Source organism: Fistularia commersonii, chromosome 19 (genome assembly GCF_037954325.1).
Source record: "Fistularia commersonii isolate RoL2024-O1a breed Wild chromosome 19, RoL_Fcom_v1.0, whole genome shotgun sequence".
Classification (NCBI taxonomy): Eukaryota; Metazoa; Chordata; class Actinopteri; order Syngnathiformes; family Fistulariidae; genus Fistularia; species Fistularia commersonii.
The window spans coordinates 11,682,679-11,708,246 of record NC_141302.1 but is presented as its reverse complement, the minus strand read 5'-3'; the positions used below and the strand labels follow the sequence as shown (position 1 = coordinate 11,708,246).

At 42.9% G+C, this 25,568-nt stretch overlaps 1 protein-coding gene across 1 annotated transcript in view; it reads left to right on the top strand.

Annotated features, from left to right (window-relative positions):
- dnah2 (dynein, axonemal, heavy chain 2) overlaps nt 1-25,568 on the top strand; it is a 60,026-nt gene that overhangs the window by 7,889 nt on the left and 26,569 nt on the right. Inside the window, exons 14-57 of the mRNA XM_086166193.1 lie at nt 46-155; nt 274-403; nt 576-764; nt 839-983; nt 1,150-1,342; nt 2,195-2,395; nt 3,800-3,956; nt 4,895-5,069; nt 5,397-5,560; nt 5,711-5,872; nt 5,999-6,102; nt 6,821-6,977; nt 7,647-7,729; nt 8,450-8,630; nt 8,737-8,875; nt 8,955-9,201; nt 9,857-9,860; nt 10,039-10,155; nt 10,240-10,365; nt 10,464-10,574; nt 10,899-11,087; nt 11,176-11,279; nt 13,050-13,239; nt 13,459-13,639; nt 13,718-13,845; nt 15,322-15,474; nt 15,591-15,716; nt 16,393-16,611; nt 16,967-17,084; nt 17,637-17,773; nt 17,846-17,983; nt 18,378-18,536; nt 18,653-18,805; nt 18,919-19,010; nt 19,401-19,599; nt 20,398-20,622; nt 20,796-20,900; nt 21,478-21,666; nt 21,833-21,918; nt 22,231-22,361; nt 22,543-22,692; nt 23,114-23,281; nt 23,372-23,532; nt 24,088-24,227. Of these exons, the coding sequence (XP_086022319.1) occupies nt 46-155; nt 274-403; nt 576-764; nt 839-983; nt 1,150-1,342; nt 2,195-2,395; nt 3,800-3,956; nt 4,895-5,069; nt 5,397-5,560; nt 5,711-5,872; nt 5,999-6,102; nt 6,821-6,977; nt 7,647-7,729; nt 8,450-8,630; nt 8,737-8,875; nt 8,955-9,201; nt 9,857-9,860; nt 10,039-10,155; nt 10,240-10,365; nt 10,464-10,574; nt 10,899-11,087; nt 11,176-11,279; nt 13,050-13,239; nt 13,459-13,639; nt 13,718-13,845; nt 15,322-15,474; nt 15,591-15,716; nt 16,393-16,611; nt 16,967-17,084; nt 17,637-17,773; nt 17,846-17,983; nt 18,378-18,536; nt 18,653-18,805; nt 18,919-19,010; nt 19,401-19,599; nt 20,398-20,622; nt 20,796-20,900; nt 21,478-21,666; nt 21,833-21,918; nt 22,231-22,361; nt 22,543-22,692; nt 23,114-23,281; nt 23,372-23,532; nt 24,088-24,227 (6,536 nt within the window). The remainder of the gene's footprint in view (nt 1-45; nt 156-273; nt 404-575; nt 765-838; nt 984-1,149; nt 1,343-2,194; nt 2,396-3,799; nt 3,957-4,894; nt 5,070-5,396; nt 5,561-5,710; nt 5,873-5,998; nt 6,103-6,820; nt 6,978-7,646; nt 7,730-8,449; nt 8,631-8,736; nt 8,876-8,954; nt 9,202-9,856; nt 9,861-10,038; nt 10,156-10,239; nt 10,366-10,463; nt 10,575-10,898; nt 11,088-11,175; nt 11,280-13,049; nt 13,240-13,458; nt 13,640-13,717; nt 13,846-15,321; nt 15,475-15,590; nt 15,717-16,392; nt 16,612-16,966; nt 17,085-17,636; nt 17,774-17,845; nt 17,984-18,377; nt 18,537-18,652; nt 18,806-18,918; nt 19,011-19,400; nt 19,600-20,397; nt 20,623-20,795; nt 20,901-21,477; nt 21,667-21,832; nt 21,919-22,230; nt 22,362-22,542; nt 22,693-23,113; nt 23,282-23,371; nt 23,533-24,087; nt 24,228-25,568) is intronic.

The window sequence follows — 25,568 nt, the reverse complement described above, 5'->3', positions numbered from 1 at the left end:
ACCAAAGTCTCTCATAATCTTCACTCTCCTTTTTCCACCCTCCAGGTCCAGCTGATAGTTGATGATTATAAACTTTCCAATATCGCTATTTCCAACCTCTGTCGCCAGATAAGTGAAACCTTATTGATCAAACTGGATGGAAAGATCGTGTACAGGTAAGGGAAGGAACGGCCATTGTCGTCTGCAGGATGCCTCAAGGTTGACGCAGCGGCAGCACAGTCATCTAAATATCCCTCGACTCCTTGCGTTTCACTCGAACGTTGTCATTTTCAGGAACATGGAGTTTGAGGATGATCAAGCAGCTCACCAGCAGCATCATCTCCACTTACTGCGCGGCGCCTATCAGAACATCATCGACATCATGAACAACACCTACACCACCTTCGCTCGAGATGGACCTCAGGTCTGGAGCCACCTGGATGTAGACCTCGGTGGATTTTTAGTTTCACTGAACAAACACAATTTTAAATCTAATATTATCTTTTTGCTGTACAGTACAGTACAGTACAGCAATACTTTCTCCCTGATGCAGCTTGTTTGGCAGTTTTATTTATTTATACAGTGTTCTTTTTAAGGTCCAGGATCACTGGGCAACCTACGCCGAAAAGGTGGATCGCATGGTGGAGGACGCTTTCAGGAGCAACATCAAGCGCTCTGTGCAGAGGCTGTTCCAGGCTATCAACGGAGACAGCAAGACGTCCCCCAGTCCGTTGTTCAGGGTGCTGGTGGCTCTGCGCCAGCCGGACCCCCAGATCAAACCCAAGGTACCGACACCTGTTTAATACAGGGTTTGCGATAGATTTTTTTGATATACCGTGCACTTGGCATGTTTTTACAGGTCGAATTCTCACCGTCGCTCGGACAACTTGCTCAGATCGTGAACATACTGCCGCAGCTCATCAACGCCATCTCGGAATTCAAGCGACTGCCTGAGATTCTCTCCTGCATACGCTCACAGGGGACCCCCATACACATGAACATTGGTACTAACCTTTTTTTTTTTTTTTTTCTATTTCTTTCTGCTCATCAAAATGCAGACAGCGCTTTGTAAGCCTTTGCATATTCATGGACGATACTGTGTTTGCACCATGACTATCTCGCCACGCTTCTCCCATGCGACCCCTTGCTTTTCTTGGTTTTATCCTTCAGAGCAAGACGAGGAGATAAAGAAGATTCAGGCTGCAATTGCTGCAGGGATGACAGCCAATGCCAGCCACCTGCAGGCTTCTCTAAAGACCTGGGACAAATATAGAGATATCTGGGAGATCAACAAGGACTCATTTATACAACGTTACAAAAGACTCAACCCACCAGTCACGTCTTTTGATGCAGATATACACAGGTATTGTGCCAACCGATGCTTTGGGGAGGTTTTCCTTTAATTTGCGTTCAACTTATTACTGCAGCAGTTCGGTATCAAGGGAGAAACCAGTTATAAACGGCCAACTAACAAGTAAACTAGCTTATTTCCCCTCACAAAGACCGCCTGTGTATTGTAATGAAGTTTTGTCTCAGTTTCAAAATGTTCATTAAAAGTTAGAGCCACTCACATCCTGTTTAACAGTCAGAACGGTATTATTACTTTGTTATTGTTACTGTTGTGAATTTAGCATTATCATTCATATTATTACCGGTGCTGCTGCTGTGTATTATTATTATTATTATTATTATTGTTATCATTATTATTATTATTGTTGTTGTTATAAGCATTGCTATTGGAATAATTATTACATACATTACTATTAATATGATATTTATAACTGTTATTATTGTCACTCTTATTATTGTTATTTTTATTGTATGAGTATGAGTATGAGACCATAAAATGGCTGCTCTGTACTTGTTAAAATGCTGAAGTACCAAAAAAAAATTGTGTTCTATCAGAGGATAAATGATCACTGCAGTTATTCTTAAATTATTAAATTGTCCTGACCTTGACATTTTTCATTTTTAATCCAGTATTAGAGTTTTATGCTAAGCCAGTTCTGCTCAAATGTCAGCGAATTTAATTATTTGGCTGCCTTTTGGCAAATTGTATTGTGCTCTTAATTTTGATCAAATTTAATACATTACGCTTTTACTCATGGTGCAGAGGTGCTGGCAGCTAGGCCATCATCAGAATTTTCTAGCGCTAGCTCCAGGGCTAACTCTCCTCATCTGCATGTGTGTGTGTTCTGTGCGTCATGTGGCCCAGGTACACGGAAAAGGACAAAAGCGTCCAGCAGGAAGAGACCGTACTGAACATCCAGTTTGTCATGCTGGATTTCTCTCCACTTAAGTCGTCTCTGGTGCAGCACTGCAATCTGTGGCAGGCAAAGTTCACTCAGCTCCTCAGGCAGATGGCCAGTAACCGCCTGCAAGACCTGCATGACACTATGCAAGAGAATGCAAACAGGTTGGAAATGTATTGTAAAAGACCATAGACTGAAAAAGAACTTCGATGTTTTGAATTTTATTTAACTGCTTAATTTCGATATGGAGGATTTACTCTTTTTAATGCAATGCAGTTTAAAAGATAATAGAAGTACAGCGTACTCCACTGTCTGTCATTCAGTTTGATTTAGCACCTCTTAAAATGGGGCTTGCCAGCTGTTATTGGACAGGAGGCAGCATTCAGCCTGGGACTGGTTGTCAATAGATCACATGGCCACATATAGAGACATACCGCCATTCACGCTCTCATTCACAATCATATAGAGACATGCAACTGTTCATCCTCTCATTCACAGAAAATGTATGTACCGTAATTTCTGGACGATTAGCCGTGACTTTTTTCACGTAAACAACGCTGCAGCTAATATATGGACTTTTTTGGAGGGGTGGCAAACGAGCTTCACGCCGCTAAAACATTTATCCTCGCCACATCAAACTGATGAAATGACCGAGAAATTCTGAGTCCGTTCAACTCCGACACCGAAGAAGACGACTTTGACGGTTTTAGTGCGCAGGAGGAAGCCCGAGATAGCGATTGGCTAGCTGGTGTGGCTTATATTGAGGTGCGCTCAATAGTCCGGAAATGACGGTATACACAACCATTCAAAATCCATTTATACGTCACCTCTCACTCAAGTCATGTACAGACATACCACCATTCATCCTTTCCTTCACACAAAATATAGATATATAAAAGCATTCACTCTCCCCTGATACATCTGGGCATTTTACCAATTAACCTATTGCATGTTTTTGGGCTGTGGAACCCACTCAGACATGGGGAGAACATGTAAACTCGATGCATAAAGGCCCCCTGTTGGAATCGAACCAGGGACCTTTTTGCTTTGAGATGCAACAGCTGCGCCTCTGTGTCACCCATATGGTGAACTCTTAATGTAGTTTTGAGTTATAAGAGCAAGAAAGGCTTTCGCTGCAGAAAAGTATAATATTGTTTGGTATATTTTGGAGAGGCTGGTCATGCTCGGCACAAGAGCAACAGACCCTAGACCATAACTTGACCCTGAGTCGCCACCGACGTGTTGGTCTGCAACCTTGGAAGAAAAGTACATTTCACCGTCCCTGGATGCAGATGCTCTGGTGACGAATGGTCATGCCTGAACAATAGGATTTCTTTTTTTTTTTTTTTTTTTTTTTTTTAATTAAAGTCTGCACAGAGTGTAAACAATAACCCGATCGTTGTTCGCACATCGGACAGATGAAAATGTGAATTGAGATGAAAAATATGAGGGCTGATGAAGGGAAGCATGGACGGGGTAAGCAGGGGAGGATGTTTTTGCAGAGCAAAATATCAGAGATGTGTGCTCAGCTGAAGGTTACTCTGTTTTGTTTCTGTCCGTGCGTTCAGGCTGAGACAAATCCCAGAGACCCTGGCGCAGCTGGGCGAGAGTCTGAATCTCTACGACACTATTCAGGGGGATTTGGCCAAAACAGAGGCTCAGATTCCTCTCATCCATGAACAGTTTGTTATCCTGGACAAGTACGAAGTCCCTGTGGAAGAGAATGTAAGCACCTCTGGTTTTAATGAAACACATAAATATGTGACACGCGGTGCATGGCTGAGTGTGTGTGTGTTTGTGTGTGTGTGTGTGTGTGTGTGTTTTGTCCATACATACAGCATATATGTGTTTGTATACTCCGTACATACCTTTCTTGATTTGTTTCTTCTCTTTTGTTCCTCACTCCACCTCCATTGAGTTTCTGGAAATTTAAGTTAGTTCATCATTTAGCTTAATGCTAGCCCTGTTTAACTGCTTAGCATCTGTGAGCCATTTATTAGTGACTATAATCAAATTATTTAGCTCAATTTGAAGCAGGTTCTTAGCATTTGTTGGCAATGTATCACCATCATTAAGCCCCTGTAATATGTTTTATTTGCCTCTTTTAGCCCGATGCTGGTCAGTATGAGCTCAGTCTTACTTCTTTTGTCCATCTATTAGCCAACCATCTCTAAATGATTCACTTAAGTACTGAATCATGATCCGCCACTGAATGCGCCAACATACTTTCATATCATTCTATCGCTTGATTTAGATTTAGTGCACATTTGTCAAATTGTTTCACCATTTGCTGACGCCAAATAGAAGCCTTTAACAATTTATCAGCTACCGTAGCTCCAAGGTACCATCTGTTTGCCATATGTTAGCACAATTAAGCATCTTTTAGTCATTTATTAGAAACAATTAGCCCCACTTTACGTCTATCTCTCTCTCTCTCATTCTCTCTTTCTTTTTCTGTTACAGTAGCTAATGTGCAGAGAATGCACTAAGCATGTTTTCACTGGGCATTCAAGCGCATTCAAAAAATGATATTCCTTTTTCGTCACCATTAGGAATTTGCTTTTTTGTTGTTGGTTTTTTTTTCCCAAAAAACCATTTAATTCAATTTTGCAGGATTGTGAAGGCGTGAACATGAACATTTCTTAACCCTCAATCCCTCACAGGTGCAGGAGTTGCGTGAGGGGCTGGATGGGGAGTGGCTGTGGTTCCAACAGGTGATGATTGACAGCAACACCATGCTGGAAAAGTATAAGGAGAAATTTAAGAACGGCCTCCTGCTCTCCTCCGATGACTTACAAAAGAATATCCAGAGCGCCGTGGAAGAATTTAGTAGTACAGGTAATTCTTCGACCTCATCTGCCTCACCCAGCAAGCCAATGGCCTCCCTCGGACATGCTACCCCTGCTTTTTCTTAATTCTGATGAAAAGCTTATTTTTGTCAACTGGGGAAAGATACAACAAAGTATTCGAAATAGTTTGCACAAAAGTTGGAGATGGGTTGGGCTATCCCCGCTGTAATTTGACAAGAGGCGGGGTTCACGTTGGACCGCTCACAAGTCTATCATAGGGCCACACATACAGACGTACAACCATTCTTTCATTCACATATAATATAAAGACATTCAGCCCTTTACTCCTTCATTCACATGTCATTTACATGTTCAGGTCCATTTGGTGGAGAGTTGAGCCCTGAAGTGGCTCTCAAGCAAATCGCAGAGCATCGTAAGCATGTTGAGGCCATAAAGCAAGAGGAGGCCACCATCATTCAAGGTCTGGGCTTCTTCAAGATAGAACAGCCGCCTTCCAAATGCATCCAGAGGCTGGAGAAGGTCTGACATCTCACTGTGCTTCTATTTCCTCAACGTGGTCGTCTGAAAGTTATCGTACAAAGGCTTGAACACGTTCACATGTTCAGCACTTCACAGCAGCAGCTCGTGAATTGCGGATGTAACGTGAAAACACATCTGTTTGTCGCCCAGGAAATGAACGACCTGCAGCAGGTCTGGGAGATCATGCACGAGTGGAACACCAACTGGAACATCTGGAGGGTTGGCCACTTCACTAACCTGCAGACGGATACCATGGAGACTACAGTCCAGGGAATGTTCAAGAAAATCAACAAGCTTCACCGAGAGCTCAAGGTCAATTTGCTATCACAGACTGCGTTACACTTCCATTAACACAATCCTAACGTCTTGCTTTTTAATATATTCAAGACCTTCACGCCCGAACCTTGTTGCCTGAACTGTTCTTGTCACGGTTTGCAGGATAAAAACTGGGATATCTCCAAATTTGCCAAAAGCAAGATTGAACAGTTCAAGAAGATCATCCCTCTCATCGTTGATCTGAGGAACCCAGCCATGAGGAGCAGGTGCACGTTTGACCCTTGTTTATTAAGAGATGCACATACACACACTCACATTCAATACACAAGCACATACGCACACACACAAATCATGGAAAACGTGGGGAACACATGAAAAACATTTTGAATGTATTGAAACAGGCCCTGGCAGCAAAGTAGCACGTTCAACTCACAACAAGAAGGTCGATTATACGATGTTTGCATGTTCTTTGTTCTGAGTTCTCCAGTGTCCTCCAACAGACAAAAAACTGCACGGGCTTCATTGGAGAACCTGAATTGCCCAAAAGTGAATGAGAGTAAACGTTGTATGTCTCTATGTGACGTATGAATGAGAGGTTGAATTGTTGTATGTCTCTAGATGTGGCCCTGAGTACAGAATTAGCGGAATAGACAGTGTATGAATGAATATATAAACAGCAACCCCATCCACCCAAGATCGGGAAAATTCTGTTCTGGACCAGTAAAATTAAAAGCCTTTTTTTAATATATCAAGATTTTTATAATAGCAATAAGTCTATAATAACTCATGAGTATGTTTTACCTGATCAAGCTTAATGTAGGGGATAATCAGTCAAAATATATTTTTATTGGTAGCTGCAGTCACAGTGACAACTTTCACTTTAAATATTGATATTTGGGCGCGACTGTTTGGAAAAATCCTGGAAAACGAACCCCCGGGAAAAGCAGGGAATCTTTGATTGTATCTGAACTCTTTTCTTACCAGGCACTGGAAGCAGATCTGCACTGAGGCTCAGTGCTCTTTTGATCCGGCCAGCGCCGACTTAACCCTGGAGAAGATCATATCTCTGGCCCTGGACGAGCACGCCGACAAGATCTGTGAGATCTCCGGAGCTGCCAGCAAGGAGCTCTCCATAGAACAGGTCAACTCGCTCTCGTAATCTAAACCGATACCCGGTGGGGGTATTTCTGCGTTTCTTTTTGGTCCAGATCCGGAAACCGGAAACAGCTCACGTCTCCCCCCTTGACCTTTGTCACTTCCGAGTCCACTCCGCACCTGAGAGCTCAGTGGCGTTTTTTTTAATGCATATTTATGTGTATTAATCTCACCGTTGAACGTGCAATTAATTTGCAAATGAGTTACTAAAGACACGGTAATTGCGCACTTAGAAGCCGTGACTTCATTCCAGGCACATTCCGTTCAGGATTGAGAACCTCGTAACTGCTGTTAGCTAGTGGAAGTTCTTCAGCCAGATTAGAACTGCGAGTCAAGCAGAGTGACAGCTGTTTCAGCTTCGACGCTTAGGATGCGGAAGAAAAAACAATTTAAGATGTTGATTTATACAAAAAAAAACAGGGAAAAGTATAAAAAAATTGAAAATGATACTTTTAAAGTCATAGTAATTGATGTGAAATTGTCGCTCTGTTATGCAAGACCTCTATTTCTTGTCGCAGGCATTTTTGGAATCGCTGCAGAAAGACATCGTCTTTCGAAAATCAGAAAAGCGTTCCCTGAGCAAAATTACTGAAATGTCTTTAATTTTTGCTGGCACCGGGGTGTCACGCCTGTAAACAGTCGTTTCATGCTGCAGAGTTTGGAGGAAATATCCAAGACGTGGGAGGACATGTTCCTGGATATTGCACCTTATAAAGACAGGGGCCACCACTCTTTAAGGTGAGACAGTGTAAAATTAGAGCCGAGATTTCCTGTTGTGATTAACTGTGAATTAAGCAACAACCGCCTCAGACTTTTTAGGTGAAATTCTAGTACGTATTAAAGAAAAAAAAATCTTTTATGATTGCGACATCCTGTTGCTTGACATTTTATTTTTCAGTTTAAATAATCAGAACCCGCACAGAAAAAAATGTGAACAAGCTCCGGTGACTCAGTTTTGAACTGCCTCCGATGTATGGTCACAGATGTGTGTGTTTTTTATTAGGGTTTATTAAGCTCCGCCAGCGCAGTCCAGCCGTGGCTCGCTACTGCCATCCAGTGACGTCTCAGCCTAGATGCTCAGTCCTGCAGGACTAAGTCATGCATTGTATCGGCAGTGCAACTAAAAGATTTGAAAAAAAAATTAAAAAATTGCAATAGCAAGAATTAGATTTATCAAGCATTCAGATCGATGGTTTTAATACTGAGAAATGATTCGCTGATGCTCGTACTGTACAATCGGATTGTCCAATTATTCTGTCATGTATTTCTCGTCTGAACTCGATTTTAAAAATGCTGATTAATAGGCTTTACCCTTCCGTAAACACCGCAAACCGGGCTAATGGAACATAAGTCAGCGCGCCGGACCGAATCCACTACACGACGGAGCGTAATAACTTTTTTGATAAATCAGCTTTGAAAGCGTGCTGCCACTAGGATTCATTAGCTTCTCTGTCCCAGGGGTACGGAGGAGGTGTTCCAGGCCCTGGAGGAGAACCAGGTCATCCTGTCCACAATGAAGGCTTCCCGCTTTGTCAAGGCATTTGACAAGGAGGTGGACACCTGGGAACGCCGCCTGTCCCAAGTCATGGAAACCATCGAGATGATCCTCACCGTGCAGCGCCAGTGGATCTATCTTGAGGTGAAGGATATTTCAAAACTGTCCTCGAGACGCGTGATATTATTGTTCGCGGTCTTTTAGTTGGCGTCGTTTCATACGGCTACCTTCTACTCCCCAACCACTCCAGAACATCTTCCAAGGAAAAGACATACGGGAGCAGCTCCCAAACGAGTGCAGAGTGTTTGAAGAAGTTAGTTCCAGCTGGAAAGAGATCATGGAACGGCTCTACAAGGATAACAACGCCTTGCGGGGAACACACTATCCGGGTAAATATAAATAAATCATGATATTCATGCACTTAAATCAGTGATGGGAACACGTGACCAAAACCCCTCTATGTTTCAGGCCTGCCAGAGACGCTGTCAGGTATGAACACAAAGCTGGAGGAGATCCAGAAGGCCCTTGACATGTATTTGGAGACCAAGCGGCAGATATTCCCGAGGTTCTACTTCCTGTCCAATGATGACTTGCTGGAAATCTTGGGGCAGTCGCAGAACCCGGAGGCCATGCAGCCACACCTCAAGAAGTGCTTTGACAACATCAAATCTCTGCAGACTGATAAGGCAGGAGGCTTAGAAGAACAGAAATTGTGGCATCGAATGCCATATTTGGCGTTATCCCTTGTTTTACTTTTGCAGCTCCAGTGAAATGGTTCCTGGTTCATATTAATAATAATTTAACCTTTTTTAACCCCTGTGGTGAAATTCTTTCTCTGCAATTAACATGGGATCATCATGGATGAACCATGAGCAGTAGGCACACCGTCGACCAGTGGAGCAGTTAGGGGCTCATTGCCCAGCTCAACCATACTTCGACACACTGGGAGGAGCCGGGAATCAAAACAGGAACGTTCGGTTTTAAAGACGATTGCTTTACCTCCTGACACACATTGGCTGTTTCCTTCTTTGGGTACTCTTAGAGTTATACGGTTTCCACAACAGTGAATGGTCAGGTGATAAGTGGTGATTGACTGTCAACAAATCCGGGGTAAACCCTACCTCTTGCTTGACTAATCCTGGGATTAGCTCCACGAACCCCCACAACCCCTCAGTGCAGGATAAGCAGTATAGATGATGAATGAATTAATATCCGTGCCGGTTTCATTTGACCCACATTCATTGTGGATACCGAGATAGGCGTAGTATTCGAAATCGACCATTTGCAAAGGGACAGCTGTGGCTCGCTTCTGGTAGAGCAGGCGTCCCTCTGATCGGACAGTTGGCGATTTGTTTCCCGGCTCCTCCCAGCTATGTGCCAAAATGGCTTGTTTGGCCAGTTGCTCCTGATGGCCTGTTTAGTGCCATGTGCGGCAGCTCCGCCATCAGCGGCGTGTGAATGGGTGAATACAATCCAACAAAAATCACGATATAAATCCAGAGCGTTTACAAGATTTTCAAATTACATTTGAATCAGTGCAGGACAAGACTAGTGCGTGTGTGTGTGTGTCATGCAGGTGGCCAACAAGACGGAGGCCACCGGTATGTTCTCTGCCGATGGGGAGTTCATCAAGTTCATCTCCAACGTGTACCTGGACAGAGCCGTGGAGGTGCGGCAGCACATGTGACAGCAGCAGTGTGAGGCTATTGAACATAACAGAAGGGCGTTAAGGTCTTGATTCATGTGCGTGCAGATTTGGCTGTGTGACATTGAGAAGATCATGCGTGTCACACTGAAGGACTCCCTGCGTGATTGCCTGATGGCTCTGAAGAGGACACCAGGCCAGAGGGACAAATGGGTCAAAGACTGGCCTGGACAGGTACGGTATCACTTTGCGTTCTAAAGCATGTTCTCCGAAGGAACTGATGCTATTAGGGTTTCTGTTTTTTCGGCCTTTGCTGACTCTTCATCACATAGATGCTGATCACAGCGAGTCAGATCCAGTGGACCTGCGACGTCACCGATTCCTTAGCTACCTGTAAGGAGCGAGGGGACAAGTCAGCCCTCAAGTCCATGAAGAAGAAACAGGTGAGTTTTTTTTTTTTTTTTTTGCACAACTCAATGAGAGTTTTCATGATTTATTAACAGAATTTAGTTGACATTGAAAGAAAAAGATACATTTGAAGCCCAGTGTTTCCATGTGAGGATTTTAACCTTTGAATCTGCCTTTTTAATCTCTTTTTCGACTCTGCAAGTACTGAATAGGTACATTTCTGTTTGAGTGTTTTCTGATTTAAACTCGTCTCATCACATTCAGATCACCAAAAGACTGTCGTTCTCACCACCACCGACGTAATTGTGCAAAAATGAGAGGGCTGGCGATAAAGTTGAAACCCCTCCCCCTTTTCTCAGGTGTCCATGCTCCAGTGCTATTCAAAGATGATCCGGGGCAATCTGTCCAAAGTCCTGCGTCTGAAGATTGTGGCTCTGGTCACCGTGGAGGTCCATGCTCGGGACGTCATTGAGAAGCTGGCCAAGGTCGGCTGCAACGACGTGAATGCCTTCGAGTGGATCTGCCAGCTGAGGCTCTACTGGGACAAGGTGTGTTCTGGGGAACAGGCCAGGGGGCGGTATGAAGGTGGACGAGGTGCATCTTGTCATTTTCCCGGCTTGCGTCCTTTCCCGACAGGATCTGAACGACTGCATCATCCGACAGACCAACACACGTTTCAAGTATGGCTACGAGTACTTGGGCAACTCTGGACGTCTTGTCATCACCCCACTGACTGACAGGTTCCCTAAACACTCACCAAAGCACGACATACATTCGTATAAAACTTCAATACTGTACTTTTATTGTACATTTTGAATGTTGTAGAGTGGGAACAGATGTGATCAGGTGTGTTTCATAATTCATGACCAGGCAGACGACATACTTCTCCTTATGACTGAAAAGTTATTAAAGCATAGTTCTAAGTGCTGTCCAGCTTGAAATTTAGTCCTAAAACTAGCCTCCACCAGGGAAACTTTTAGCTTGGTATTCGCACAGGCAGTTGGGGACTACGGTTGGTACTGGTGTGACGTGAACCTTAAACACCACACTCAGAAACAAACCGCTGCAAAGAAGAGGAAGACAGCAGGGATAGCATGTAGCCATGTTGCTAGTGTTCATGTTATGCAGAGCGGGAAGAAAGACAAAGGACCTTCAAATGTGTTTAGGTGCCTTGAGGTGTTTTTACTTCCTCCACATATTTTTCAATAATGGCCCTCTTCAGTCAGCAAGAAGTATCTGGTAATGGGTGTGGCTAATTGGTTCTACCAATCATCTGCGTCACTTGGTTTCCTATGGAATTGTAAAAAGGCCCTTCCTCCGAGTAGGAGCCAAAAACAGCTCAAGGAACGTGAGGTCCATGGTCCCTCGTCTTCCACGATGTCTGAATGTATGAAGAGAAAGGCCTAATTCCTGAGAGCAGTTCTAGGTACTTCAAAAAGTGCAGAGTGCGAAAGGGCCCATATGTGGAAAATTTGTTTGGCTGCCATATGTTTTGTTACCATGCTTCTTGTTGGTTGGTTGGTTGGTTGGTTGGTTGGATTCATGGATGGACAGACGGACGGATGCAGGGATGGACAGACTTACTGACAAACTTCATTAATCACAGAGGGAAATTACCTTCTTGTAGCACCCAGGTTCATTCACACATTGTAAGAGGATATATATATATATATATATATATATATATATATATATATATATATATATATATATATATATGATACAACAGATATATATGTATCTAGATCTGTTCAGAATGAGATGGATATAATACATGATCACAAAATGAGACTCACAAGAACACGTCAATTTTGAAATAAACGTGAAGTATATACACAACAGTAATGTTTGAGCATGTTGGGATGGGGTGCAGGAGATGCCGGACGTAGGTAAAGGTTGTACAGTCTGATGGTGGCAGGCACACACCACTTTCTGTATCGTTCCTTCGGACATTGGCGTTGTATGAGTCTTTTGCTAAAGCTGGAAGCAAGAAGTAGCGCTCAGGTCTTTCAAAGTATGCAGCAGGATGCACCATATTAAATTCACACAATTATCAGCACAGTTGCAGCAATGGCTCGATTATTATTATTTTGTTTATTCATTTTGACTGCAGATAATTAATTAACAATTTACCCGGGGTGTACCTCAACCTCTCTGCCAGCGCCAGGTGGGATTGACTCTGGCAGCCCCCCACCCCATCTGTGTGTGTGCAGGATAAGTGTTTTAGAAAGCAACTGAACCCAGAGCGAAAACAATTAGCAGTAAAAAATGACTTGAATAATTACTGTTATTTTCAGGCTTTTCTTTACCTGACAATTTCCAAAAACCCTATAATATTCTGTCTGTTATTTTTAATTTTAATTACTTATTGACATTTAGCTTTTGTGAAGAAAATGATGGCAATTTGTAATTATTTTAACTTTGTTTTATTTAATCCTTGAGAAAGCCTTGCCTCCTTGGGTATTTGTGTGCATTTTGTTGAAGTTTTAACTAATAACGGATCTGTCCAGGTGCTACATGACCCTGACCACTGCCCTCCACCTGCATCGGGGAGGCTCCCCAAAGGGCCCGGCTGGCACTGGGAAAACGGAGACAACCAAGGATTTGGGCAAAGCCTTGGGGATGTACGTTATCGTCGTCAACTGCTCCGAGGGCCTCGACTACAAATCAATGGGACGCATGTTCTCTGGCCTGGCGCAGGTATGGAGGAAGAGGAGCCACGGTTTGATGATAATGATGACGATAATATTAATTATTGTGACATTAGAGTAAGCTGGATTATTCATTACTGTATGATCAGAGATCGTTAAATCGTATATCAGCATTTTGGATTTAGAAAATTAAATATAGAAAATATAAAATAGATTGAAAATAATTGAGGTTTGTTTCTGGATTGACTATCTTGGCTATCTTGGACAGACGGGAGCCTGGGGCTGCTTCGACGAGTTTAATCGCATCAACATCGAGGTGCTGTCAGTGGTGGCCCAGCAGATCCTCTGCATCCTGTCTGCCCTCTCGGCCGGACAAACCCGCTTCCAGTTTGACAGACAGGACATCCGATTGGTTGCGTCTTGTGGCATCTTTATCACCATGAATCCTGGTAGGATCTGGAAGAGGAACACAGTGGGTTGGACGCTGCATGGCGGTAAACACAAACCTTTTACCCCTGCTCTTCCAGGTTACGCCGGTCGCACTGAGCTGCCAGACAACCTCAAATCCATGTTCCGCCCGATCTCTATGGTTGTGCCGGACTCCACCTTGATTGCTGAGATCATACTGTTCGGGGAAGGGTTCAACAACTGCAAGGTAACAATACACTTGGGGATTTCGGCGTGTTAAATCAGGTCAAATTTAATTTATATAGAGCCAAATCATAGCAAAGTTGTGTGATGACAACCCTTGATAGATCCCAGCTCAATGTGGGGCCTTCTGCCTCAACCGGCTGTGGTAGACACAGGGAGCACGGGAGAAACTGGCACAAATGGACAGTTACATGGTTATAGCCTACATGATGCAATAATAGCCTAATATTCATAAAAGAAATAACAATTACGCCAAGACCGCCCCAGTAGATCAAGCCACGTTTCATGGGAAAGTGTGAGAGAGCCCAGGGACTCGGTAGAAGACAGGAGTATTTCCTGTTATCTCCAGTGTTACACTGCCGACACCGCATTCAGGGCGGCTGTGGCTCAGTAGAACAGGAATTCCTCCAATAACAATGTTGGTAGTTTGATTCCCAACTCCTCTTGTCTGCGTGCCGATGTGTCCTCATGCAAGCCACCAAACCCCCAAGTTCTTCTCGATGGCCTGGTCAGCGCCTCGCATGGCAGCTCTGTCGCCATCCACGTCCGAGCGTGTCGGTGAATGAAATGTAGTGTAAAGCACTTTAATACCGCAAGGCGTGAAAGCACTATATACCGTATTTTACTGACTATTGAGCATACCTGAACATAAGCCGCACTGGCTAAAAATAACTAAATAAATATATCTGTGCATATATAGGCCGCACTTGCCTATAAGCCGCAGGTGTCCATGTTGTGATACTTCCACGGAAAGATGTTACACAGAAACACTTTTTTAACTTCTAATTGAAAACATACTGGTAACATCCAAAATATGTACTGGAAATGCCTTTTTCCGAACAGTGCCTATAACAAGGCTGATGAAAAAGATTAATAGTTAATAACACAAGGAGTCTCCCTCCTGCACTAAAAAACCAACAAAGTTGTCTTCTTCAGTGTCTGAATTGAAAAGGCTCAAAATTTCAAAGTAATATCATTGGTCCGATGTGGAGTCTGGAAATTGCGCTAACGTGAAACCATCTATCATTCATTCACGCATTCATTCTTCTGCAAGCTGATTAGCCTAATATTGAAAAAACTAACAATAAAAGCGTGCATAAATAAAATGAGTCATAGCTGAAATGGGAAAAAGGGCCATGAAATGGGAAAAAAATATAAATACTGTGACATTTCATGATATAATTCTCCTAAGATGATATTTTCTTTAGCCTTAATATTCTGTTCATATCATACATCTTCTATTTATGCATTTTCAGCATCAGATTCAGAATGAGAAAAAACTTTATTTGTCCGTAGGACAAATAGTTTGTTCTTGAGGAATCATAAAACAAATGGGAAGCATAGCATATGGCATATTATATTCTAATATGGGTACCGCTGGAAAGCACATTGAGCTCCATGTGAAATGTTGACCTCATCTCCCTCAATCCTTGTCCTTCCCGCCAGTGATCCGCTTTTGTTTCTCCCTTCTTACTCACAGCTCCTGGCGAAGAAGGTATTCACCCTCTACTCCCTGGCGATGCAGCAGCTCTCCAAACAGGACCACTACGACTTTGGCCTCCGTGCTCTTACCTCCTTGCTTCGCTACGCTGGAAAGAAACACCGCACTTGCCCCCAAATTCCTGATGAGGAAGTACGTGTCTCTGTCATAGTCTGGCTTTTAATACAAACAACGCAGGTTCAGTCTAATCTAATACATATTAGATATATAAAAGTCACGATTGACTGATCATGCATCTCTGTCCTCAGATTTTGCTAATGGCCATGAAGGACATGAACATTGCCAAGCTGACCTCAGTTGACCTTCCTCTCTTCAACGGCATCATCCAGGACTTATTCCCTGGGGTGGAAACGCCTCTAATTGATTACGGGAAGGTAAGGGGATGGGGTCCGACACCTCGGCCGCATGTGGAGACATTCATCCCTGCTTGATTAATCAAATCCCCCTGTACATAACTATTATTGAAAATTATACTCCACTAATTACCCATCTTTGAGGGTAAAAATAATTATATTGAATGTGATGTTCCATATAATTATGTACATAAGATCTAACAGCTAAATGTGTTGCAAGTAGTTCCGGAAAATGTGATATACAAAGTATTTAGCACTCCCACCTCACAGCAAGAAGGTCCTTGGTTCAGCTGTATGTTTCTATTGTGTGAAGAAGTGAGTGAATGAGTGTTTGTCTCTAAACAACTGGTTAATGAAAGAGTGAGCAGTTGTTTGTGTGTATACGTGGCCTTGTGACCAACCAGGAACTGGTCCAAGGTGAACCCCGCCTCTGAATAATCAATGAATTAATTAATGTTGCAGTTCATATTTCAGTGATGTTAATATGCCAGTGACACAATAATGTTAATTTCATGTCAGTAAGAATATCATGACGTTGCAACCAATGCATTGTTTTTGATACCTGAAAGCAGGACAACGGGTACACTTTCAAAAAGCGTGTTGCTGAATGGTATTTAGTCTGAGGGCCCAAAATATGCTTTAGTCGGGTCAACGGCAACTACAAGTCTGTGATCGTTTCCCGGTCCTTCTTTGTCAGCTGAAGGATGCGATCGAGGTGGAAGTTCTCCAGAGCGGTCTGCAGCTGACTCCTTTCACCATGACCAAAGTCATCCAAATGTACGAGACCAAAAACTCTCGCCACTCCTCCATGTTGGTTGGCAAAACAGGCAGTGGCAAGTCCGTCACCTGGAGGATCCTGCAGAAGGCGCTCACCACCCTGCACCAGAAGGGAGTGCCCGGCTTCCAGCTTGTGGTGGTGGGTTTTGGATAAATGAAATAACTTCGGCTAACAGCACGGCTGCCTGCAAGAGAAACATCCCCATTTTAAAGAGACAGTATTAAAAAGTACAAAAACACACACTTGTACCTCGAGTGTACCTCTACAAAAAAGATTCTAAATTAAAAACAAAAAGCTTTTTTTAAGTTTTCTATAATTTTTCATTATTCCCTCCCTGATTTTTGTCTGTTTTAGATGATTCATAAGACAATTCAGTGGTAAATTTTCATTCCTCCTTTCATTAATCTTGTGGAACAGCAGGTAACTTCACTAATCTTCACTCAAAGCTCTCAAAGATGTTTGTTTCCTACTCTTTTTTTCATGGTGCAACAAGGATTATCCTCTTAACCCAAAATCGGTGAGTCTAGGAGAACTATACGGCGAAAATGACCTCTCAACCAACGAATGGAGTGATGGAGTTCTCTCATCCCTCATGAGGACAGCTTGCGCTGGTAGGAACAATAAAACTAATTTAATTTACTTTCATTATTTTTTTATTAAAGTCTTGATCACTGATTACGCAAAATTGTGGATTCATAATTTATAGGAATAAACATTATAGCATTGGTGATCATTTCTTCCTCACAGCAGGAAGGTCCCTGGTTCAATTTTGAGAGGAAACCTTTCTGTGTGGAGTTTGCATGTTCTCCCAGTGTCTCTGTGGGTTTCCTCCATGTTCTCTGGTTTCCTCCAACAGTCATAAAACATGCAGTAGGTTCGTTGGAGACCCTAAATTGTGTCTGTGAATGTTTGACGATTGACGATGTCATTGAAGATGTACATGGCGTTTTTTTACTTTGCTGGAATATGTGTTTGATTACTTTTGACTTGTTTTCCCACCAGACATGCGTTCAGTTCATTTTAACTGTATATTTAATTAAAGATGAAGAGTCGACCCTCTCCTCTGATATTATCCTGGCAGTTCCACTCTTAATTCTGTATTTACTGGGTATTTCACCTCATTTCCCCATCATCCAACGCTGACCCAACCTCCCCCACTTAAGATGAGAAGCCGGACGAGAAGTGGATCGTGTTTGACGGCCCCGTGGACACGCTGTGGATCGAGAGCATGAACTCCGTCATGGATGACAACAAGGTGCTCACGCTAATAAACGGGGAGAGGATTTCTATGCCGGAACAGGTGAGGCTGGAACTTTCTTCCCAAAACGACACGCGGTTTATCAGAGTTACTGAAATTTCCTTTCGTATATAGGTGTCTCTTCTGTTTGAGGTGGAAAACCTGGCAATGGCCTCTCCAGCCACAGTGTCCCGCTGTGGGATGGTCTACAATGATTTCACAGATCTGGGATGGAAGCCTCTTGTGCAGTCCTGGCTTGATAAACGGAACAAAGTAGGAAGTTCTAAATACTTTATATTTTTTAATAATATAAGAGGGGGGGCAAAATGGTGCTTCCACCCCACGGCAAACTTCACAGAAGGTGGGATTCAGAGAAGGGGCCTTTCTTTGTGGAGCCTCCATGGTCCCCCTGTGTCTTCGTAGGTTTCCTCCGGGTTCTCCTGTTTGAATAATTTTGGTAAATTTTAGTTTTTAATCAACCAAAGATATTGGACCTCATACATGTAATGTTTTAAGATCCGTAAGATATCATAAGATGAGCTTTATTCATTCCTGAGGGAAAATTCAGTTCAATGGTTAAAATGATATGAATAATAAAACTAAATGCGTAATTTTCATTACTATATTGTTTAATATGTATTACAAAATCTGAGAATTCTCCCCTCAGGCTGAGATGGAACACCTCAAACCTCTTTTTGAGAAATACATCATGAGCACTCTGGCGTTTAAGAAGGGTCACTGTAAGGAGCCGATCCCCATCAGTGAACTCAACGGAGTCAACTCCCTCTGCTGCCTCTACGACTCACTGGCCACCCAAACCAACGGCGTAAGACTCGCACCACTTAAAGCTTTAAGTCTGACAAAAGTAGTCAGCTCACTGGAACTGGATTATTACCCTTAAACAAAGCGCCCCTGTGTGATAATGTACTTTCCTCTCGTCAGGTGAACCCATCCGATACCGAGACCCTGGGTCGGGTTGTGCAGCTGTGGTTCACCTTCAGCCTCATCTGGTCCATCTGCGCGTCCGTGGACGAGGATGGACGCAAGAAGATGGACAACTTCCTCCGGGAAATGGACGGCACCTTCCCCGTCAAGGTTTTTTCATAGAGCATTATATTTATTCATCGTCCGACCAATAGCAATTTGTCATCGCCTCCCGTAACTAAATTGGGGTTTAATCACACTTTTCATGACGTCAATTCTTTCAGGACACGGTGTATGAGTACTACGTCAACCCCAAAACCAAAGCCTGGGCTTCGTTTGATGAAAAACTGCCAAAGAACTGGCGCTACAATTCCAAGTGAGCGAGCATCTCATGTACCCAACCTGATCTGTGTGTGTGTGTGTGTGTGTGTGTGTGTGTGTGTGTGTGTGAGGATGAGGAGGATGCATCCATCCATGTCTGGCAGAGAGCAGGGAGTTGGCGCTTAGACGCCTTCCTCCCTGCAAGGTTCATGTAATAGCTTTGAAAGTTGATGAAATGTGATGTTGCTGCTGGGCCCGCATCAGCTTTGTTTACTGTAACCGCTTGTCAAGATAGTGGCAGTCACAAGTCCGAAGCCTACGGTCTGGAAGCAAAACAATAATGTTGAGCCAATAGTATACCCGACACAGACACACACACATAACCACCACCACCATGAAGCAAATCTTGCCCTCTCATCCGAAATACCTCCACCTCCCTCAACAGCGCACCCTTCTATAAGATCATGGTTCCCACGGTGGACACAGTTCGCTACAACTTCCTGGTCAAGGCCCTGGTGATGAACCGGTCCCCGGTGCTGCTCACAGGGCCAGTGGGGACAGGAAAAACCTCAGTGGTCCAGACTGTCCTGCAGGCCATGGACGACAGCAGGTGGTCTGCCCTTATTGTCAACATGTCCTCCCAGGTGGGTGTTGGTTGGTGCTCGGCCACTTTTAGGGATCACTTCAGGTCAGCTCTCATGCCAAGAACAACTCGTCGGATGGCGGACTGTCTTACTCCCAACTTCAATTCATACATATAAATATTAATTCATTCATTATCTGTGCTTCTTATCCTGCTGATAGATCACATTCTCATCCAAATGCACCAACAGTGTGACAAATGGACAATTTTCCCTTCACGTCACAAAGCAACGCTTTAGAACCCCTTGTCATTTTTGGATGAACCATAAGGCATCATGTCTACATCAACATCAATATCAATATTTCAACCCAACCAAAATAAAAACTGTTTTTGTTTTCCACATCTTTTTGTTCCAAAACGGAAATGATATTTGTCTACTGACGCTGCAGTGGAATATTAACGGTCCTCGGGTTCGTCGCTTAAACGACGCTCCATGTGTGTCGAACAATGAAGAAAAGGGGTTCCAGTGTGTTGCTTTGTGATGCAGGCTTGGGAGTGAGAACGAGAAGCTGTCATTGGGTGAAAGGCAAGGATTAGCCTCGACACATACTGAGACATACGACCATCTAACTTCTCATTCACAAGTCATATAGAGACATACAAGTATTCTCTGGGCAATTTTGAATTCAATCAACCAACTAAATGTTTTTGGACTTTTGGAGGACAGCCGGAGAACATGAAGGAAACCCACGCAGACATGGGGAGAACATACAAAGTCCTTGTAAAAAGGCTCCCCGTTGGAATCGAACCGGAGGTCTATTCATAAATCAAATTCCATCACTACTGTATCTTCGTCCAGACCACCTCCAACAACATCCAGGCCATCATTGAGAGCCGCATCGAGAAGAGAACCAAATCGGTTTTCGTGCCGGTGGGGGGGAAGCAGCTGCTCTGCTTTCTGGACGACCTCAACATGCCCGCCCACGACCTGTTCGGCTCGCAGCCCCCACTGGAGCTCCTGCGACACTGGATCGACTACGGCTTCTGGTACGACCGCGAGAAGCAGACAGTGAAGTTTGTCAAGGTGAGAGGTGGCATTTTAATGAGGGATTGATAGAAACCATTGGACTTCCATTGGACAGCTGGACTTGATTTCCTAAATTCTTGTAATAAATGTGGATTTAGTATCTCTTGTTGACCGTCTTGTCGCCTTATTTGCTAGCATTTTTGTCGGTGTGTGTGTCCCGCAATCTTTAGGAAATGTTCTTGATGGCGTCGATGGGGCCCCCTGGAGGAGGGAGGACTCACATATCTGGCCGCTTGCAGAGTCGATTCAACCTCATCTATATGACTTTCCCGAATGTAGGTCCCGTGGACTTTCAGCTGTTTATCACCTGGCTTCTAAAATTAAGAGGCTGATTCACAATATATCAGTATTCAAATCAAGTTTTTTAAAATAATTTCAATAAGTAATTTTTCCATTTGTAAAAATATCTTTTTTTTATTTTGTACCTTCATTTAAACAATTTTTAAATTAATAAAATAATGCTAGCACTCAATTGGCATTAAATATATCAAGGATATATGCCAAATAAATTACCTTGAAATCATTCTCTTATGCTTCCCCTGCTGTGTTTATTCATTATTCATTTATACATGTATTTGTTTGTTTTTCCATATAATTTTTTTTTCATTTCAGTTCTTCAAAGTTGCTATTGCTTTTTGGTTTATTTGAATTCCCCAGGTGTCATCATACGATGCAGCAATTACAACTCAGAAGTCTCAGACATCTCTTCTTATGCAACCGCTGCAAAAGTGAAAATAGTTCTCATCATCCAAAATAGAAATCCGAGCGATTTGTCATGTCTCCGAAACGTCTGTGTCGTTGCGTGTGTCCCCCCCTGCCTTCTCCTAACCCACTGTGCACCTTCTCACACAGGACTGCCAAATCAAACGGATCTACAGCACCATGATTAATCAGAAGCTCCAAGGTTTTAAGGAGGAGGTGAAGCCTATTGGGGCCACTCTGACGCAGGCCACTTTAGAACTGTATAATTCAGTTACCGTTCGATTTCTTCCCACACCTGCCAAGATACACTACCTCTTCAACCTAAGGGACATCTCCAAGGTACACACCAGTCATCATAATCATCAAATCACGATCTGAAGCCGATATAGTTGTGTATTTTAAGTATCTGTCTTTCCAAGATGAAGACCAGTCCTGGTCGCCTGGCAATCACTATTCATTCCGTCATTCACATTATTTGGCAGTAATGATATATGTCCCATGTTAGATTTTTCAGGGTCTGCTGAGAGCTCACCCAGACTTCCACGACACCAAAAACAATATCACTCGGCTTTGGGTCCACGAATGCTTCAGGTAAAAAAAGACGACATCAGCATCTTATTCATCCAGGTGTTGTAACTACGTGATATGCCACCTCTAGTAATGGCCATCTGTTTACAACCAGACAGACGATTTAATGACATTGAAAAAAGACTGTTGATAAAGAGAAAATGTATACTTAAGTAAATGATAAAAAATGATGTGCATCACAAGCAGTGGTTGCATCTAATAACGCTGAGATGCAAATGTAAAATCTTTTCACATTACATTTTATAATCATCCAAAACTTGGATATTGTAGTTGTCTTTTACACAGCATTTATATTTGATTGCTATTTGATTCCAGGGTTTTTTCCGACCGTCTCAATGATCAAAGTGACATCGACGCCTTTCTTGCTCTGCTGTCGGAGAAACTGGCCGCTCTGTTTGACCTCAGTTTCCACAACATCTGCCCAAATAAACTTCCCCCAATATTTGGTACGTTCATTACCTGGTAAATACAAGCATATAAGCACATTAGAATAATGAAATCGGTAGATAACTAAGTAAAATACTTGTGAACTGTTTTTTACATCAAAAGTTTAAATCATGGATGCAATGACGTGTGTGTGTGTGTGTGTGTGTGTGTGTGTTTGTGTGTGTTTGTGTGTATTTTAAGGTGACTTCCTGAATGACTCCAACGTGTATGAGGACCTGGTAGACATGAAGAGTCTGAAGGAGTTCATGGAGACCCACCTAGAGGACTATAACCTTACACCCGGCGTTGTGCCAATGAGCCTGGTGCTCTTCCGAGATGCCATTGAACACAGTGAGCAACTCAAAGATGCACGTGCATTAAAAGGAAAAATATTTTGGCTGCTCCACACGACACACTCTGTTCTACGTAACTACAAGAGAGAAAACAATAGGCAACATCGTCACCCTCTTAAAATAATTGCCTAAGTCATTTTTTTACAAACATTTTTTTTGCCTAAATAATCTCCTCATGTTGCTGACCACCTCTGGCAAAATAGCCTACATCCTCAGTTAAACAGATTGTGCCATTCTACCCCTTTAGTAGAAATTGCCTATGTCAAGAGTGTGTCAAATGGTTCAGTTTTTTGTGTTTCTGGAAAAATCTGAAAAAATGACTTAGCCGATTATTTTAAGAGGGTGACGATATGCAATATGTTTGGGAAAGGCACACATACAAACACACACACGCTTCTTTTTGTTTGTTTCTCCCATAGTAACCCGTATTGTGCGTGTGATCAGCCAGCTCCGTGGAAACATGCTGCTGGTCGGTGTCGGCGGCTCGGGCAGACAGAGCTTATCCAAGATGGCCGCGTCCATCTGCGAGTATCAGGTGTTCATGGTGGAAGTCACCAAGCAGTATCGAAAGATGGAGTTCCGAGAGGGTTAATATCTAAACGTGATAAGCCGACACGGTAGAAATACAATTTGAGCAACGTGTGCACAAAATAAACATGAGTGTGACTTTTTGTCAGACATCAAGAAGCTGTACCGCATAACCGGCGTGGAGAACAAGCCCACCGTCTTCCTCTTCAATGACACCCAGATCGTAGAGGAGTCCTTCCTGGAGGACATCAACAACATTCTTAGTTCGGGAGAGGTTCCAAACCTCTACAAGCAGGATGAGTTTGTTGAGGTCCGTGCATGTGATTGTTTTTTTCGTTAATATAGCAATCGTCCTTCATCAAATGTGGACAATGTCCAACATTTGCTCACCCTTTGATGCTCAACGGAAAACACTGGCATTGTTGTTAAAATCCCCATCATATTGTGTATTGGAAGTTATTGTAGAAACAAGAGAGGGGCACCATGCGGTGGTTAGCAAGAACCACCGGGGGAGCATTTCTGTGTGAAATCTTCCATGCTCTCCCGTGGGTTTCTTCCGGGTTCTCTGTTTTCCTCTCACAGTCCAAATACCTCCAGTAGACCCATTGGAGATGTTAAAAATCCCAGGGATAAATGGTTGTTTCAATAAGATGTGTGAGTTAGGGAGCGAATGATTGTATGAAATGTGAGTGAGTGGGTGCGGAAATGGTTGTATGTCTCTAAATGACGTGTGAAAGGAGGAGTGAATAGTTGTACGTCTTTACATTACATATGAATGAGAATGAATTGTTGTCACGTGACCCTGAGATCAACTACATGAACACAAATATTTATATAAATGGTAACTTGGTCTGTCTTCTCCCAGGTATGCAACTCCCTGTCGGACTCAGCAAGGAAAGAGAACGTCGTGGAAACCCCCGACTCCTTATTCCAGTACCTAATAGAGCGAGTCAGGAACAACCTGCACATTGTTCTCTGCATGAGTCCGGTGGGAGAGACCTTCAGGTAGATTTGCAGCGGCAGACACACACACACACACACACACACACACTGAGTCTCTGCAAAAGCGGCACAGAATCAAACTTGCAGTCATGCTCATTCACTGTACAGATACAGGACTGTCTCAGAAAATTAGAATATTGTGATAAAGTTCTTTATCTTCTGTAATTCAATTACAAAAACAAAAATGTCATACACTTTGGATTCATTACAAAACAACTGAAATATTGCAAGCCTTTTATTATTTTGATATTGCTGATTATGGCTTACATCTTAAGAAAACTCAAAAATCCTATCTAAAAATATTAGAATATCATGAAAAAGTAACTTCTTTTTTTTAATTGCATTACAGAAGATAAAGAACTGTATCACAATATTCTAATTTTCTGAGACAGTCCTGTACAGTGAAACTGATGAAAATAGATGCCGAATTTGAATATAGATTTATTCAAACTTTTTCCAAAAATCCCCCTTAACTGAAGATTTTATATGAATTTTATTCACATACAGTCTCATATTAGGAAAGCTTTACTGTTCCAATTGTTACAATTTGAAAAGGTTTACCATCCAGCTTCAAATCACAATTTCCCCTGAGTGGATAAATGGCGTTTATTTCCACATTGTGGAGAAATTGGTTGAGATGAAGAAGAGATTCCAACAAAAATAATTTAGTTTGTTACAAATTCCAATGAAATCAATGGAGAGTGAACAGATTTTTCCTCAACATGACATGACGATAAGATCCAGAAAGTAATTAATCAAGAATAAGCAAGATATTAGCAAGCAGTAGTTTAAAAATGAAAGTACAAGATTTTTAACTCTTGTGAAGGCCTATTAAATGCAGCCATACCCAAAATACAATTGAAATACCCTTCATTCTGCGGGCACTGTGGGTATCTGAGCAGTTTTTCCACAGTATCTCAATCAATACAAAAAACTTTCACAATGAGTCTGTTCACAGCATCTTGCAGCAGCCCCTTGAAATAACACCAGACAGTCCTGCCCCCCCCCCAGTTACTAGATCACATTTGCTTAAAACTAAATAGCCAAGAGCCATTTCTGCTTTCAGCGAGAGGCACGACTTGCTGTCATTTGTAATTACACGGTAGATAATACGGCGGGGGATGTCAGCTGTCTGCATTTGTATGCTCGGGCGTTCTCATGTTTTCATGATCACTTCTGTCCCCCACCCCCCTAACACACAAATACATTTCTGTCACGAAGCACATCTTCCCCCCCTCAAATATTGATAGCCCGGTTTTAATTAAGGCTATTGGGTAGCGGTCACTCATAATGCCACTAAGTGGGTTGGCAGGGACCATTACGGTGACATAATTCTCTGGGTGA